This window comes from Chiloscyllium plagiosum, unplaced genomic scaffold, assembly GCF_037043375.1.
Source record: "Chiloscyllium plagiosum isolate Xiang-an unplaced genomic scaffold, Cpla_swu_hap1 HiC_scaffold_168, whole genome shotgun sequence".
NCBI classification, from domain to species: Eukaryota; Metazoa; Chordata; class Chondrichthyes; order Orectolobiformes; family Hemiscylliidae; genus Chiloscyllium; species Chiloscyllium plagiosum.
This window is the reverse complement of record NW_028270307.1, coordinates 105,001-116,922: the sequence shown is the minus strand read 5'-3', so window position 1 is coordinate 116,922 and position 11,922 is coordinate 105,001. Positions and strand designations below refer to the sequence as shown.

Sequence of the window (11,922 nt, the reverse complement as noted above, 5' to 3'; positions counted from 1 at the left end):
CCCAGGAACGTCACACTGACCCCAGCGTGGAATCTTCGAATCCCTGCAGTGTGGACAAAGGCCATTCAGCCCATCAGGTCCACACCAACCCCACTGAAAGGCATCCTGCCCAGTCCCACCATCTCACCCTCTTCCGGTAACCCTGCACGGCCAATCCCACCCTAACCTACACATCCCTGGGCACTACGGGACAATTTCCCCACGGCCAACCCACTCTAACCTGCACATCCCTGGGCACTACGGGACAATTTCCCCACGGCCAACCCACCCTAACCTACACATCCCTGGGCACTACGGGACAATTTCCCCACGGCCAACCCACTCTAACCTACACATCCCTGGGCACTACGGGGACAATTTCCCCACGGCCAATCCACCCTAACCTACACATCCCTGGGCACTACGGGACAATTTCCCCACGGCCAACCCACCCTAACCTACACATCCCTGGGCACTACGGGGACAATTTCCCCACGGCCAATCCACCCTAACCTACACATCCCTGGGCACTACGGGACAATTTCCCCACGGCCAACCCACTCTAACCTGCACATCCCTGGGCACTACGGGACAATTTCCCCACGGCCAACCCACCCTAACCTACACATCCCTGGGCACTACGGGGACAATTTCCCCACGGCCAATCCACCCTAACCTACACATCCCTGGGCACTACGGGACAATTTCCCCACGGCCAATCCACCCTAACCTGCACATCCCTGGGCACTACGGGACAATTTCCCCACGGCCAATCCACCCTAACCTGCACATCCCTGGGCACTACGGGACAATTTACCCCACGGCCGATCCCACCCTAACCTGCACATCCCTGGGCACTACGGGACAATTTCCCCACGGCCGATCCCACCCTAACCAAACGTACACGGCCTTGGGAAGAGTGTTCACATGCCGCACGGGACGTTCGTGCTGCTCGCTGCGTTCTAAACAGGGCAGCGTGTTGTGAGCTGATGGGGGGAGGGAGTTTTTGGGATGGTTGGGTCGGAGCATGGAACCGTGGGAGGGGGAGGCTGAGTTGCAGCCTCTGTGCTGATCACCCACGTCTCTGCCCACAGCCTGACCTACGTGCTGTACGCCCTCTTCACCGCCCTGCACCTCTACGCCAATTACCGGGCCGTCCGCAGCGTGGTGATGTGCACGCTAAACCAGGCGCGCCTCCGGCTCCTGGTGAGCGACTTCCTGAGGTTTGGAACGGTGCCAGCTCCTGCCGCAGTTAATTCCCGGGAACCTCTGCTTCCAGGTCAGCGCCGAGGGAGCCCCGCACTGTGGGAGGGTCAGCGCCGAGGGAGCCCCGCACTGTGGGAGGGTCAGCGCTGAGGGAGCCCGGCACTGTGGGAGGGTCAGTGCTGAGGGAGCCCCGCACTGTGGGAGGGTCAGTGCTGAGGGAGCCCCGCACTGTGGGAGGGTCAGTGCTGAGGGAGCCCCGCACTGTGGGAGGGTCAGTGCTGAGGGAGCCCCGCACTGTGGGAGGGTCAGCGCCGAGGGAGCCCCGCACTGTGGGAGGGTCAGTGCTGAGGGAGCCCCGCACTGTGGGAGGGTCAGTGCTGAGGGAGCCCCGCACAGTGGGAGGGTCAGTGCTGAGGGAGCCCCGCACTGTGGGAGGGTCAGTGCTGAGGGAGCCCCGCACTGTGGGAGGGTCAGTGCCGAGGGAGCCCCGCACTGTGGGAGGGTCAGTGCTGAGGGAGGGTCAGCGCTGAGGGAGCCCCGCACTGTGGGAGGGTCAGTGCTGAGGGAGCCCCGCACTGTGGGAGGGTCAGTGCTGAGGGAGCCCCGCACTGTGGGAGGGTCAGTGCTGAGGGAGCCCCGCGCTGTGGGAGGGTCAGTGCTGAGGGAGCCCCGCGCTGTGGGAGGGTCAGTGCTGAGGGAGTCCCGCGCTGTGGGAGGGTCAGTGCTGAGGGAGTCCCGCGCTGTGGGAGGGTCAGTGCTGAGGGAGCCCCGCACTGTGGGAGGGTCAGCGCTGAGGGAACCCCGCACTGTGGGAGGGTCAGTGCCGAGGGAGCCCCGCACTGTGGGAGGGTCAGTGCTGAGGGAGCCCCGCACTGTGGGAGGGTCAGTGCCGAGGGAGCCCCGCACTGTGGGAGGGTCAGTGCTGAGGGAGCCCCGCACAGTGGGAGGGTCAGTGCTGAGGGAGCCCCGCACTGTGGGAGGGTCAGTGCTGAGGGAGCCCCGCACTGTGGGAGGGTCAGTGCTGAGGGAGCCCCGCACTGAGGGAGGGTCAGTGCTGAGGGAGCCCCGCACTGTGGGAGGGTCAGTGCTGAGGGAGCCCCGCACTGTGGGAGGGTCAGTGCTGAGGGAGCCCCGCACTGTGGGAGGGTCAGTGCTGAGGGAGCCCCGCACTGTGGGAGGATCAGTGCTGAGGGAGCCCCGCACTGTGGGAGGGTCAGTGCCGAGGGAGCCCCGCACTGTGGGAGGGTCAGCGCTGAGGGAGCCCCGCACTGTGGGAGGGTCAGTGCCGAGGGAGTCCCGCACTGTGGGAGGGTCAGTGCTGAGGGAGCCCCGCACTGTGGGAGGGTCAGCGCTGAGGGAGCCCCGCACTGTGGGAGGGTCAGGGCCGAGGGAGCCCCGCACTGTGGGAGGGTCAGTGCTGAGGGAGCCCCGCACTGTGGGAGGGTCAGTGCCGAGGGAGCCCCGCACTGTGGGAGGGTCAGCGCTGAGGGAGCCCCGCACTGTGGGAGGGTCAGTGCTGAGGGAGCCCCGCACTGAGGGAGGGTCAGCGCTGAGGGAGCCCCGCACTGTGGGAGGGTCAGTGCTGAGGGAGCCCCGCACTGTGGGAGGGTCAGCTCTGAGGGAGCCCCGCACTGTGGGAGGGTCAGGGCCGAGGGAGCCCCGCACTGTGGGAGGGTCAGTGCTGAGGGAGCCCCGCACTGTGGGAGGGTCAGTGCTGAGGGAGCCCCGCACTGTGGGAGGGTCAGTGCTGAGGGAGCCCCGCACTGTGGGAGGGTCAGTGCCGAGGGAGCCCCGCACTGTGGGAGGGTCAGCGCTGAGGGAGCCCCGCACTGTGGGAGGGTCAGTGCTGAGGGAGGGAGCCCCGCACTGTGGGAGGGTCAGCGCTGAGGGAGGGAGCCCCGCACTGTGGGAGGGTCAGTGCTGAGGGAGGGAGCCCCGCACTGTGGGATGGTCAGGGCCGAGGGAGCCCCGCACTGTGGGAGGGTCAGCGCTGAGGGAGCCCCGCACTGTGGGAGGGTCAGTGCTGAGGGAGCCCTGCACTGTGGGAGGGTCAGTGCTGAGGGAGGGAGCCCCGCACTGTGGGAGGGTCAGTGCTGAGGCAGGGAGCCCCGCACTGTGGGAGGGTCAGTGCTGAGGGAGCCCTGCACTGTGGGAGGGTCAGTGCTGAGGGAGGGAGCCCCGCACTGTGGGAGGGTCAGCGCTGAGGGAGCCCCGCACTGTGGGAGGGTCAGTGCTGAGGGAGGGAGCTCCGCACTGTGGGAGGGTCAGTGCTGAGGCAGGGAGCCCCGCACTGTGGGAGGGTCAGCGCTGAGGGAGCCCCGCACTGTGGGAGGGTCAGTGCTGAGGGAGGGAGCCCCGCACTGTGGGAGGGTCAGCGTTGAGGGAGCCCCGCACTGTGGGAGGGTCAGCGCTGAGGGAGCCCCGCACTGTGGGAGGGTCAGCGCCGAGGGAGCCCCGCACTATGGGAGGGTCAGTGCTGAGGGAGCCCCGCTCTGTGGGAGGGTCAGTGCTGAGGGAGCCCCGCACTGTGGGAGGGTCAGTGCTGAGGGAGCCCCGCACTGTGGGAGGGTCAGTGCTGAGGGAGCCCCGCACTGTGGGAGGGTCAGTGCTGAGGGAGCACCGCACTGTGGGAGGGTCAGTGCTGAGGGAGCCCCGCACTGTGGGAGGGTCAGCGCTGAGGGAGCCCCGCACTGTGGGAGGGTCAGTGCCGAGGGAGCCCCGCACTGTGGGAGGGTCAGCGCTGAGAGAGCCCCGCACTGTGGGAGGGTCAGTGCCGAGGGAGCCCCGCACTGTGGGAGGGTCAGTGCTGAGGGAGCCCCGCACTGTGGGAGGGTCAGCGCTGAGGGAGCCCCGCACTGTGGGAGGGTCAGCGCTGAGGGAACCCCGCACTGTGGGAGGGTCAGTCACTTTTGCTGCTTTCTGTTTTTCCCACAGAGTTCCGACAGAGTCTCAATATTGAACTGGGAGCTCCTCTCAACACCATCATACACAGGTCAGTATATCAGACCCCCACCCCCGACCCCAGTCTGTAACTCCCTCCCCGTGGGGAGCTGTTATTCTGTATATAAACCCCCCGAACCCCTCGATTAGATTCCAGTCTGTAACTCCCTCCCTGGGGAGCTGTTATTCTGTATATAAACCCCCCCGAACCCCTCGATTAGATTCCAGTCTGTAACTCCCTCCCCGTGGGGAGCTGTTATTCTGTATATAAACCCCCCCGAACCCCTCGATTAGATTCCACTCTGTAACTCCCTCCCGGGGAGCTGTTATTCTGTATATAAACCCCCCCGAACCCCTCGATTAGATTCCAGTCTGTAACTCCCTCCCGGGGAGCTGTTATTCTGTATATAAACCCCCCCGAACCCCTCGATTAGATTCCAGTCTGTAACTCCCTCCCGGGGAGCTGTTATTCTGTATATAAACCCCCCCGAACCCCTCGATTAGATTCCACTCTGTAACTCCCTCCCGGGGAGCTGTTATTCTGTATATAAACCCCCCCGAACCCCTCGATTAGATTCCACTCTGTAACTCCCTCCCTGGGGAGCTGTTATTCTGTATATAAACCCCCCGAACCCCTCGATTAGATTCCAGTCTGTAACTCCCTCCCCGGGGGAGCTGTTATTCTGTTTATAAACCCCCCTGAACTCCTCGATTAGATTCCAGTCTGTAACTCCCTCCCCGGGGGAAGCTGTTATTCTGTATATAAATTCCCCGAACCCCTTGGTTAGATTCCTCACCTTGCGTCTGTGTTTACTCTTTGTGTCACTCTGTGACGTGCTCCCTCTCCCCTTTGTCCTCAGTATTTTCGACTACCAGAGAGTATTGGAAAACAACTCCAAAAACTATTTACTGGGATTGAACAAGAGGACAGGTATGTAAAAGGTCAACTCTGGGGAAAGGACAGTGTATCTAACACACCCCGGTCCCAGAGAGGGAGGGGGGAAAGGACAGTGTATCTAACACACCCCGGTCCCAGAGAGAGGGGGGAAAGGACAGTGTATCTAACACACCCCGGTCCCAGAGAGAGAGGGGGGAAAGGACAGTGTATCTAACACACCCCGGTCCCAGAGAGAGAGGGAGGAAAGGACAGTGTATCTAACACACCCCGGTCCCAGAGCGAGAGGGGGAAAGGACAGTGTATCTAACACACCCCGGTCCCAGAGAGAGAGAGGGGGGAAAGGACAATGTATCTAACACACCCCGGTCCCAGAGAGAGAGGGGGGAAAGGACAGTGTATCTAACACACCCCGGTCCCAGAGAGAGAGAGGGGGGAACGGACAGTGTATCTAACACACCCCGGTCCCAGAGAGAGAGAGGGGGGAACGGACAGTGTATCTAACACACCCCGGTCCCAGAGAGAGAGGGGGGGAAAGGACAGTGTATCTAACACACCCCGGTCCCAGAGAGAGAGAGAGGGGAAAGGACAGTGTATCTAACACACCCTGGTCCCAGAGAGAGAGAGAGACAGGGGGGAAAGGACAGTGTATCTAAAACACCCCGGTCCCAGAGAGAGAGAGGGGGGAAAGGACAGTGTATCTAACAGACCCCGGTCCCAGAGAGAGAGGGGAAAGGACAGTGTATCTAACACACCCCGGTCCCAGAGAGAGAGAGGGGAAAGGACAGTGTATCTAACACACCCCGGTCCCAGAGAGAGAGAGGGGAAAGGACAGTGTATCTAACACACCCCGGTCCCAGAGAGAGAGAGAGGGGGAAAGGACAGTGTATCTAACAGACCCCGGTCCCAGAGAGAGAGGGGGGAAAGGACAGTGTATCTAACACACCCCGGTCCCAGAGAGAGGGGGGGGAAAGGACAGTGTATCTAACACACCCCGGTCCCAGAGAGAGAGAGGGGGGGAAAGGACAGTGTATCTAACACACCCCGGTCCCAGAGAGAGGGGGGAAAGGACAGTGTATCTAACACCCCCCGGTCCCAGAGAGAGGGGGGAAAGGACAGTGTATCTAACACACCCCGGTCCCAGAGAGAGGGGGGAAAGGTCAGTGTATCTAACACACCCCGGTCCCAGAGAGAGAGGGGGGAAAGGACAGTGTATCTAACACCCCCCGGTCCCAGAGAGAGGGGGAAAAGGACAGTGTATCTAACACACCCCGGTCCCAGAGAGAGAGGGGGGAAAGGACAGTGTATCTAACACACCCCGGTCCCAGAGAGAGAGAGAGGGGAAAGGACAGTGTATCTAACACACCCCGGTCCCAGAGAGAGGGGGGAAAGGACAGTGTATCTAACACACCCCGGTCCCAGAGAGAGAGAGGGGAAAGGACAGTGTATCTAACACACTCCGGTCCCAGACAGAGAGAGGGGGGAAAGGACAGTGTATCTAACACACCCCGGTCCCAGAGAGAGAGAGAGAGGGGAAAGGACAGTGTATCTAACACACCCCGGTCCCAGAGAGAGAGAGAGGGGGGAAAGGACAGTGTATCTAACAGACCCCGGTCCCAGAGAGAGAGGGGGGAAAGGACAGTGTATCTAACACACCCCGGTCCCAGAGAGAGAGAGAGTGGGGGGAATGGACAGTGTATCTAACACACCCCGGTCCCAGAGAGAGAGGGGGGAAAGGACAGTGTATCTAACACACCCCGGTCCCAGAGAGAGAGAGAGGGGGGGAAAGGACAGTGTATCTAACACACCCCGGTCCCAGAGAGAGAGGGGGGAAAGTACAGTGTATCTAACACCCCCCGGTCCCAGAGAGAGGGGGGAAAGGACAGTGTATCTAACACACCCCGGTCCCAGAGAGAGGGGGGAAAGGTCAGTGTATCTAACACACCCCGGTCCCAGAGAGAGAGGGGGGAAAGGACAGTGTATCTAACACCCCCCGGTCCCAGAGAGAGGGGGGAAAGGACAGTGTATCTAACACACCCCGGTCCCAGAGAGAGAGGGGGGAAAGGACAGTGTATCTAACACACCCCGGTCCCAGAGAGAGAGAGGGGAAAGGACAGTGTATCTAACACACCCCGGTCCCAGAGAGAGAGAGGGGGGAAAGGACAGTGTATCTAACACACCCCGGTCCCAGAGAGAGAGAGAGGGGGGAAAGGACAGTGTATCTAACAGACCCCGGTCCCAGAGAGAGAGGGGGGAAAGGACAGTGTATCTAACACACCCCGGTCCCAGAGAGAGAGAGAGGGGGGGGAAAGGACAGTGTATGTGACAGGCCCCGGTCGCTCCGCGATGTTGCTGTGATGTGTGACCGCTCCCTGCACTGAGCTCCGTTCTGCTGGTAGGGGTGGTGTCCATCTCGCTCAGGGAGGGAGCTGAGAGTGCCGACATGATCCAGGCTGGATTCCACGCCGAGATCTTACAGCATCTCCTGCACAGCGATGTCCACGCGTTTGAGGTGGGCCGTCCGACCTTCCCTCGTCTCCAGAAGATGGCCACATCTGGTGAGCCGCAGACCCCTTCCCCTTCTCCCCCTTCCCTCAGACTGCGACTTCCCCTCTCATCTGTCTGCTGGGCAGTGGGGGGGGCGGTGGGAATTCCGATCTCGCCAAAACATGTTGTACCCTTAGGACTGTGGGGATTCTCTGGGGGAAACACTAAGGGGATTGAGGGTGAGTGTGAGAGACTGGGAGATGGATAGATTGTTGGGGGGAGACACTGAGGGACACGGGGAGAGTGTGGGAGACTGGGAGATGGATAGATTGTTGGGGGGGGAGACACTGAGGGACATGGGGAGAGTGAGGGAGACTGGGAGATGGATAGATTGTTGGGGGGAGACACTGAGGGACACGGGGAGAGTGTGGGAGACTGGGAGATGGATAGATTGTTGGGGGGAGACACTGAGGGACACGGGGAGAGTGTGAGAGACTGGGAGATGGATAGATTGTTGGGGGGAGACACTGAGGGAAACGGGGAGAGTGTGGGAGACTGGGAGATGGATAGATTGTTGGGGGGAGACACTGAGGGACACGGGGAGAGTGCAGGAGACTGGGAGATGGATAGATTGTTGGGGGGAGACACTGAGGGACACGGGGAGAGTGTGGGAGACTGGGAGATGGATAGATTGTTGGGGGGAGACACTGAGGGACACGGGGAGAGTGAGGGAGACTGGGGGATGGATAGATTGTTGGGGGGAGACACTGAGGTACACGGGGAGAGTGCGGGAGACTGGGAGATGGATATATTGTTGGGGGAGACACTGAGGGACACGGGGAGAGTGAGGGAGACTGGGAGATGGATAGATTGTTGGGGGGAGAGACACTGAGGGACACAGGGAGAGTGTGGGAGACTGGGAGATGGATAGATTGTTGGGGGGAGACACTGAGGGACGGGGGAAGAGTGTGGGAGACTGGGAGATGGATAGATTGTTGGGGGGAGACACTGAGGGACACGGGGAGAGTGAGGGAGACTGGGAGATGGATAGATTGTTGGGGGGGTGACACTGAGGGACGGGGGAAGAGTGTGGGAGACTGGGAGATGGATAGATTGTTGGGGGGAGACACTGAGGGACACGGGGAGAGTGAGGGAGACTGGGAGATGGATAGATTGTTGGGGGGGTGACACTGAGGGACACAGGGAGAGTGTGGGAGACTGGGAGATGGATAGATTGTTGGGGGGGAGAGACACTGAGGGACACGGGGAGAGTGCGGGAGACTGGGAGATGGATAGATTGTTGGGGGGGAGACACTGAGGGACATGGGGAGAGTGCGGGAGACTGGGAGATGGATAGATTGTTGGGGGGGAGACACTGAGGGACACGGGGAAAGTGTGGGAGACTGGGACATGGATAGATTGTTGGGGAGAGACACTGAGGGACGCGGGGAGAGTGCGGGAGACTGGGAGATGGATAGATTGTTGGAGGGGGGGAGACACTGAGGTACACGGGGAGAGTGAGGGAGACTTGGAGATGGATAGATTGTTGGGGGAGACACTGAGGGACACGGGGAGAGTGCGGGAGACTGGGAGATGGATAGATTGTTGGGGGTGACACTGAGGGGTACGGGGAGAGTGCGGGAGACTGGGAGATGGATAGATTGTTGGGGGGGAGACACTGAGGGACACGGGGAGAGTGTGGGAGACTGGGAGATGGATAGATTGTTGGGGGAGACACTGAGGGACACGGGGAGAGTGCGGGAGACTGGGAGATGGATAGATTGTTGGGGGTGACACTGAGGGGCACGGGGAGAGTGCGAGAGACTGGGAGATGGATAGATTGTTGTGGGGGAGACACTGAGGGACACGGGGAGAGTGTGGGAGACTGGGAGATGGATAGATTGTTGGGGGGAGACACTGAGGGACACGGGGAGAGTGTGGGAGACTGGGAGATGGATAGATTGTTGGGGGGAGACACTGAGGGACACGGGGAGAGTGTGGGAGACTGGGAGATGGATAGATTGTTGGGGAGAGACACTGAGGGACACGGGGAGAGTGCGGGAGACTGGGAGATGGATAGATTGTTGGGGAGACACACTGAGGGACACGGGGAGAGTGTGGGAGACTGGGAGATGGATAGATTGTTGGGGGGAGACACTGAGGTACATGGGGAGAGTGAGGGAGACTGGGAGATGGATAGATTGTTGGGGCGAGACATTGAGGGACACGGGGAGAGTGTGGGAGACTGGGAGATGGATAGATTGTTGGGGGGAGACACTGAGGGACATGGGGAGAGTGAGGGAGACTGGGAGATGGATTGATTGTTGGGGGGAGACACTGAGGTACACGGGGAGAGTGCGGGTGACTGGGGGATGAATAGATTGTTGGGGGGAGACACTGAGGTACACGGGGAGAGTGAGGGAGACTGGGAGATGGATAGATTGTTGGGGGGGGAGACACTGAGGGACACGGGGAGAGTGAGGGAGACTGGGGGATGGATAGATTGTTGGGGGGAGACACTGAGGTACACGGGGCGAGTGAGGGAGACTGGGAGATGGATAGATTGTTGGGGGGAGACACTGAGGGACATGGGGAGAGTGAGGGAGACTGGGAGATGGATAGATTGTTGTGGGGGGAGACACTGAGGTACACGGGGCGAGTGAGGGAGACTGGGAGATGGATAGATTGTTGGGGGGAGACACTGAGGGACACGGGGAGAGTGTGGGAGACTGGGAGATGGATAGATTGTTGGGGGGAGACACTGAGGGACACGGGGAGAGTGCGGGAGACTGGGAGATGGATAGATTGTTGGGGGTACACACTGAGGGACACGGGGAGAGTGAGGGAGACTGGGAGATGGATAGATTGTTGGGGGGAGACACTGAGGGACACGGGGAGAGTGCGGGAGACTGGGAGATGGATAGATTGTTGGGGGGAGACACTGAGGGACACGGGGAGAGTGTGGGAGACTGGGAGATGGATAGATTGTTGGGGGGGAGACACTGAGGGACACGGGGAGAGTGTGGGAGACTGGGAGATGGATAGATTGTTGGGGGGAGACACTGAGGGACACGGGGAGAGTGCGGGAGACTGGGAGATGGATAGATTGTTGGGGGGGAGACACTGAGGGACACGGGGAGAGTGAGGGAGACTGGGGGATGGATAGATTGTTGGGGAGAGACACTGAGGGACACGGGGAGAGTGCGGGAGACTGGGAGATGGATAGATTGTTGGGGGGGAGACACTGAGGGACACGGGGAGAGTGAGGGAGACTGGGGGATGGATAGATTGTTGGGGAGAGACACTGAGGGACACGGGGAGAGTGTGGGAGACTGGGAGATGGATAGATTGTTGGGGGGAGACACTGAGGGACACGGGGAGAGTGCGGGAGACTGGGAGATGGATAGATTGTTGGGGGTACACACTGAGGGACACGGGGAGAGTGAGGGAGACTGGGAGATGGATAGATTGTTGGGGGGAGACACTGAGGGACACGGGGAGAGTGCGGGAGACTGGGAGATGGATAGATTGTTGGGGGGAGACACTGAGGGACACGGGGAGAGTGTGGGAGACTGGGAGATGGATAGATTGTTGGGGGGGAGACACTGAGGGACACGGGGAGAGTGTGGGAGACTGGGAGATGGATAGATTGTTGGGGGGAGACAGTGAGGGACACGGGGAGAGTGCGGGAGACTGGGAGATGGATAGATTGTTGGGGGGGAGACACTGAGGGACACGGGGAGAGTGAGGGAGACTGGGGGATGGATAGATTGTTGGGGAGAGACACTGAGGGACACGGGGAGAGTGCGGGAGACTGGGAGATGGATAGATTGTTGGGGGGGAGACACTGAGGGACACGGGGAGTGTGTGGGAGACTGGGAGATGGATAGATTGTTGGGGGGAGACACTGAGGGACATGGGGAGAGTGTGGGAGACTGGGAGATGGATAGATTGTTGGGGGGAGACACTGAGGTACATGGGGAGAGTGAGGGAGACTGGGAGATGGATAGATTGTTGGGGCGAGACATTGAGGGACACGGGGAGAGTGTGGGAGACTGGGAGATGGATAGATTGTTGGGGGGAGACACTGAGGGACATGGGGAGAGTGAGGGAGACTGGGAGATGGATAGATTGTTGGGGGGAGACACTGAGGGACACGGGGAGAGTGCGGGAGACTGGGGGATGAATAGATTGTTGGGGGGAGATACTGAGGTACACGGGGAGAGTGAGGGAGACTGGGAGATGGATAGATTGTTGGGGGGGGAGACACTGAGGGACATGGGGAGAGTGCGGGAGACTGGGAGACGGATAGATTGTTGGGGGGGAGACACTGAGGGACACGGGGAGAGTGCGGGAGACTGGGAGATGGATAGATTGTTGGGGGGAGACACTGAGGGACACGGGGAGAGTGCGGG

General features: G+C 60.6%; 1 protein-coding gene across 1 annotated transcript in view; it reads left to right on the top strand.

Annotated features, from left to right (window-relative positions):
- The first annotated feature begins 15 nt into the window (after window positions 1-15).
- rusf1 (RUS family member 1) overlaps window positions 16-11,922 on the top strand; it is a 12,404-nt gene continuing 497 nt past the window's right edge. The window contains exons 1-5 of the mRNA XM_087985729.1: window positions 16-136; window positions 1,074-1,258; window positions 4,120-4,177; window positions 4,986-5,056; window positions 7,420-7,578. Coding sequence (XP_087841855.1) covers window positions 1,150-1,258; window positions 4,120-4,177; window positions 4,986-5,056; window positions 7,420-7,578 — 397 coding nt within the window. The 5' untranslated portion in view covers window positions 16-136; window positions 1,074-1,149. The remainder of the gene's footprint in view (window positions 137-1,073; window positions 1,259-4,119; window positions 4,178-4,985; window positions 5,057-7,419; window positions 7,579-11,922) is intronic.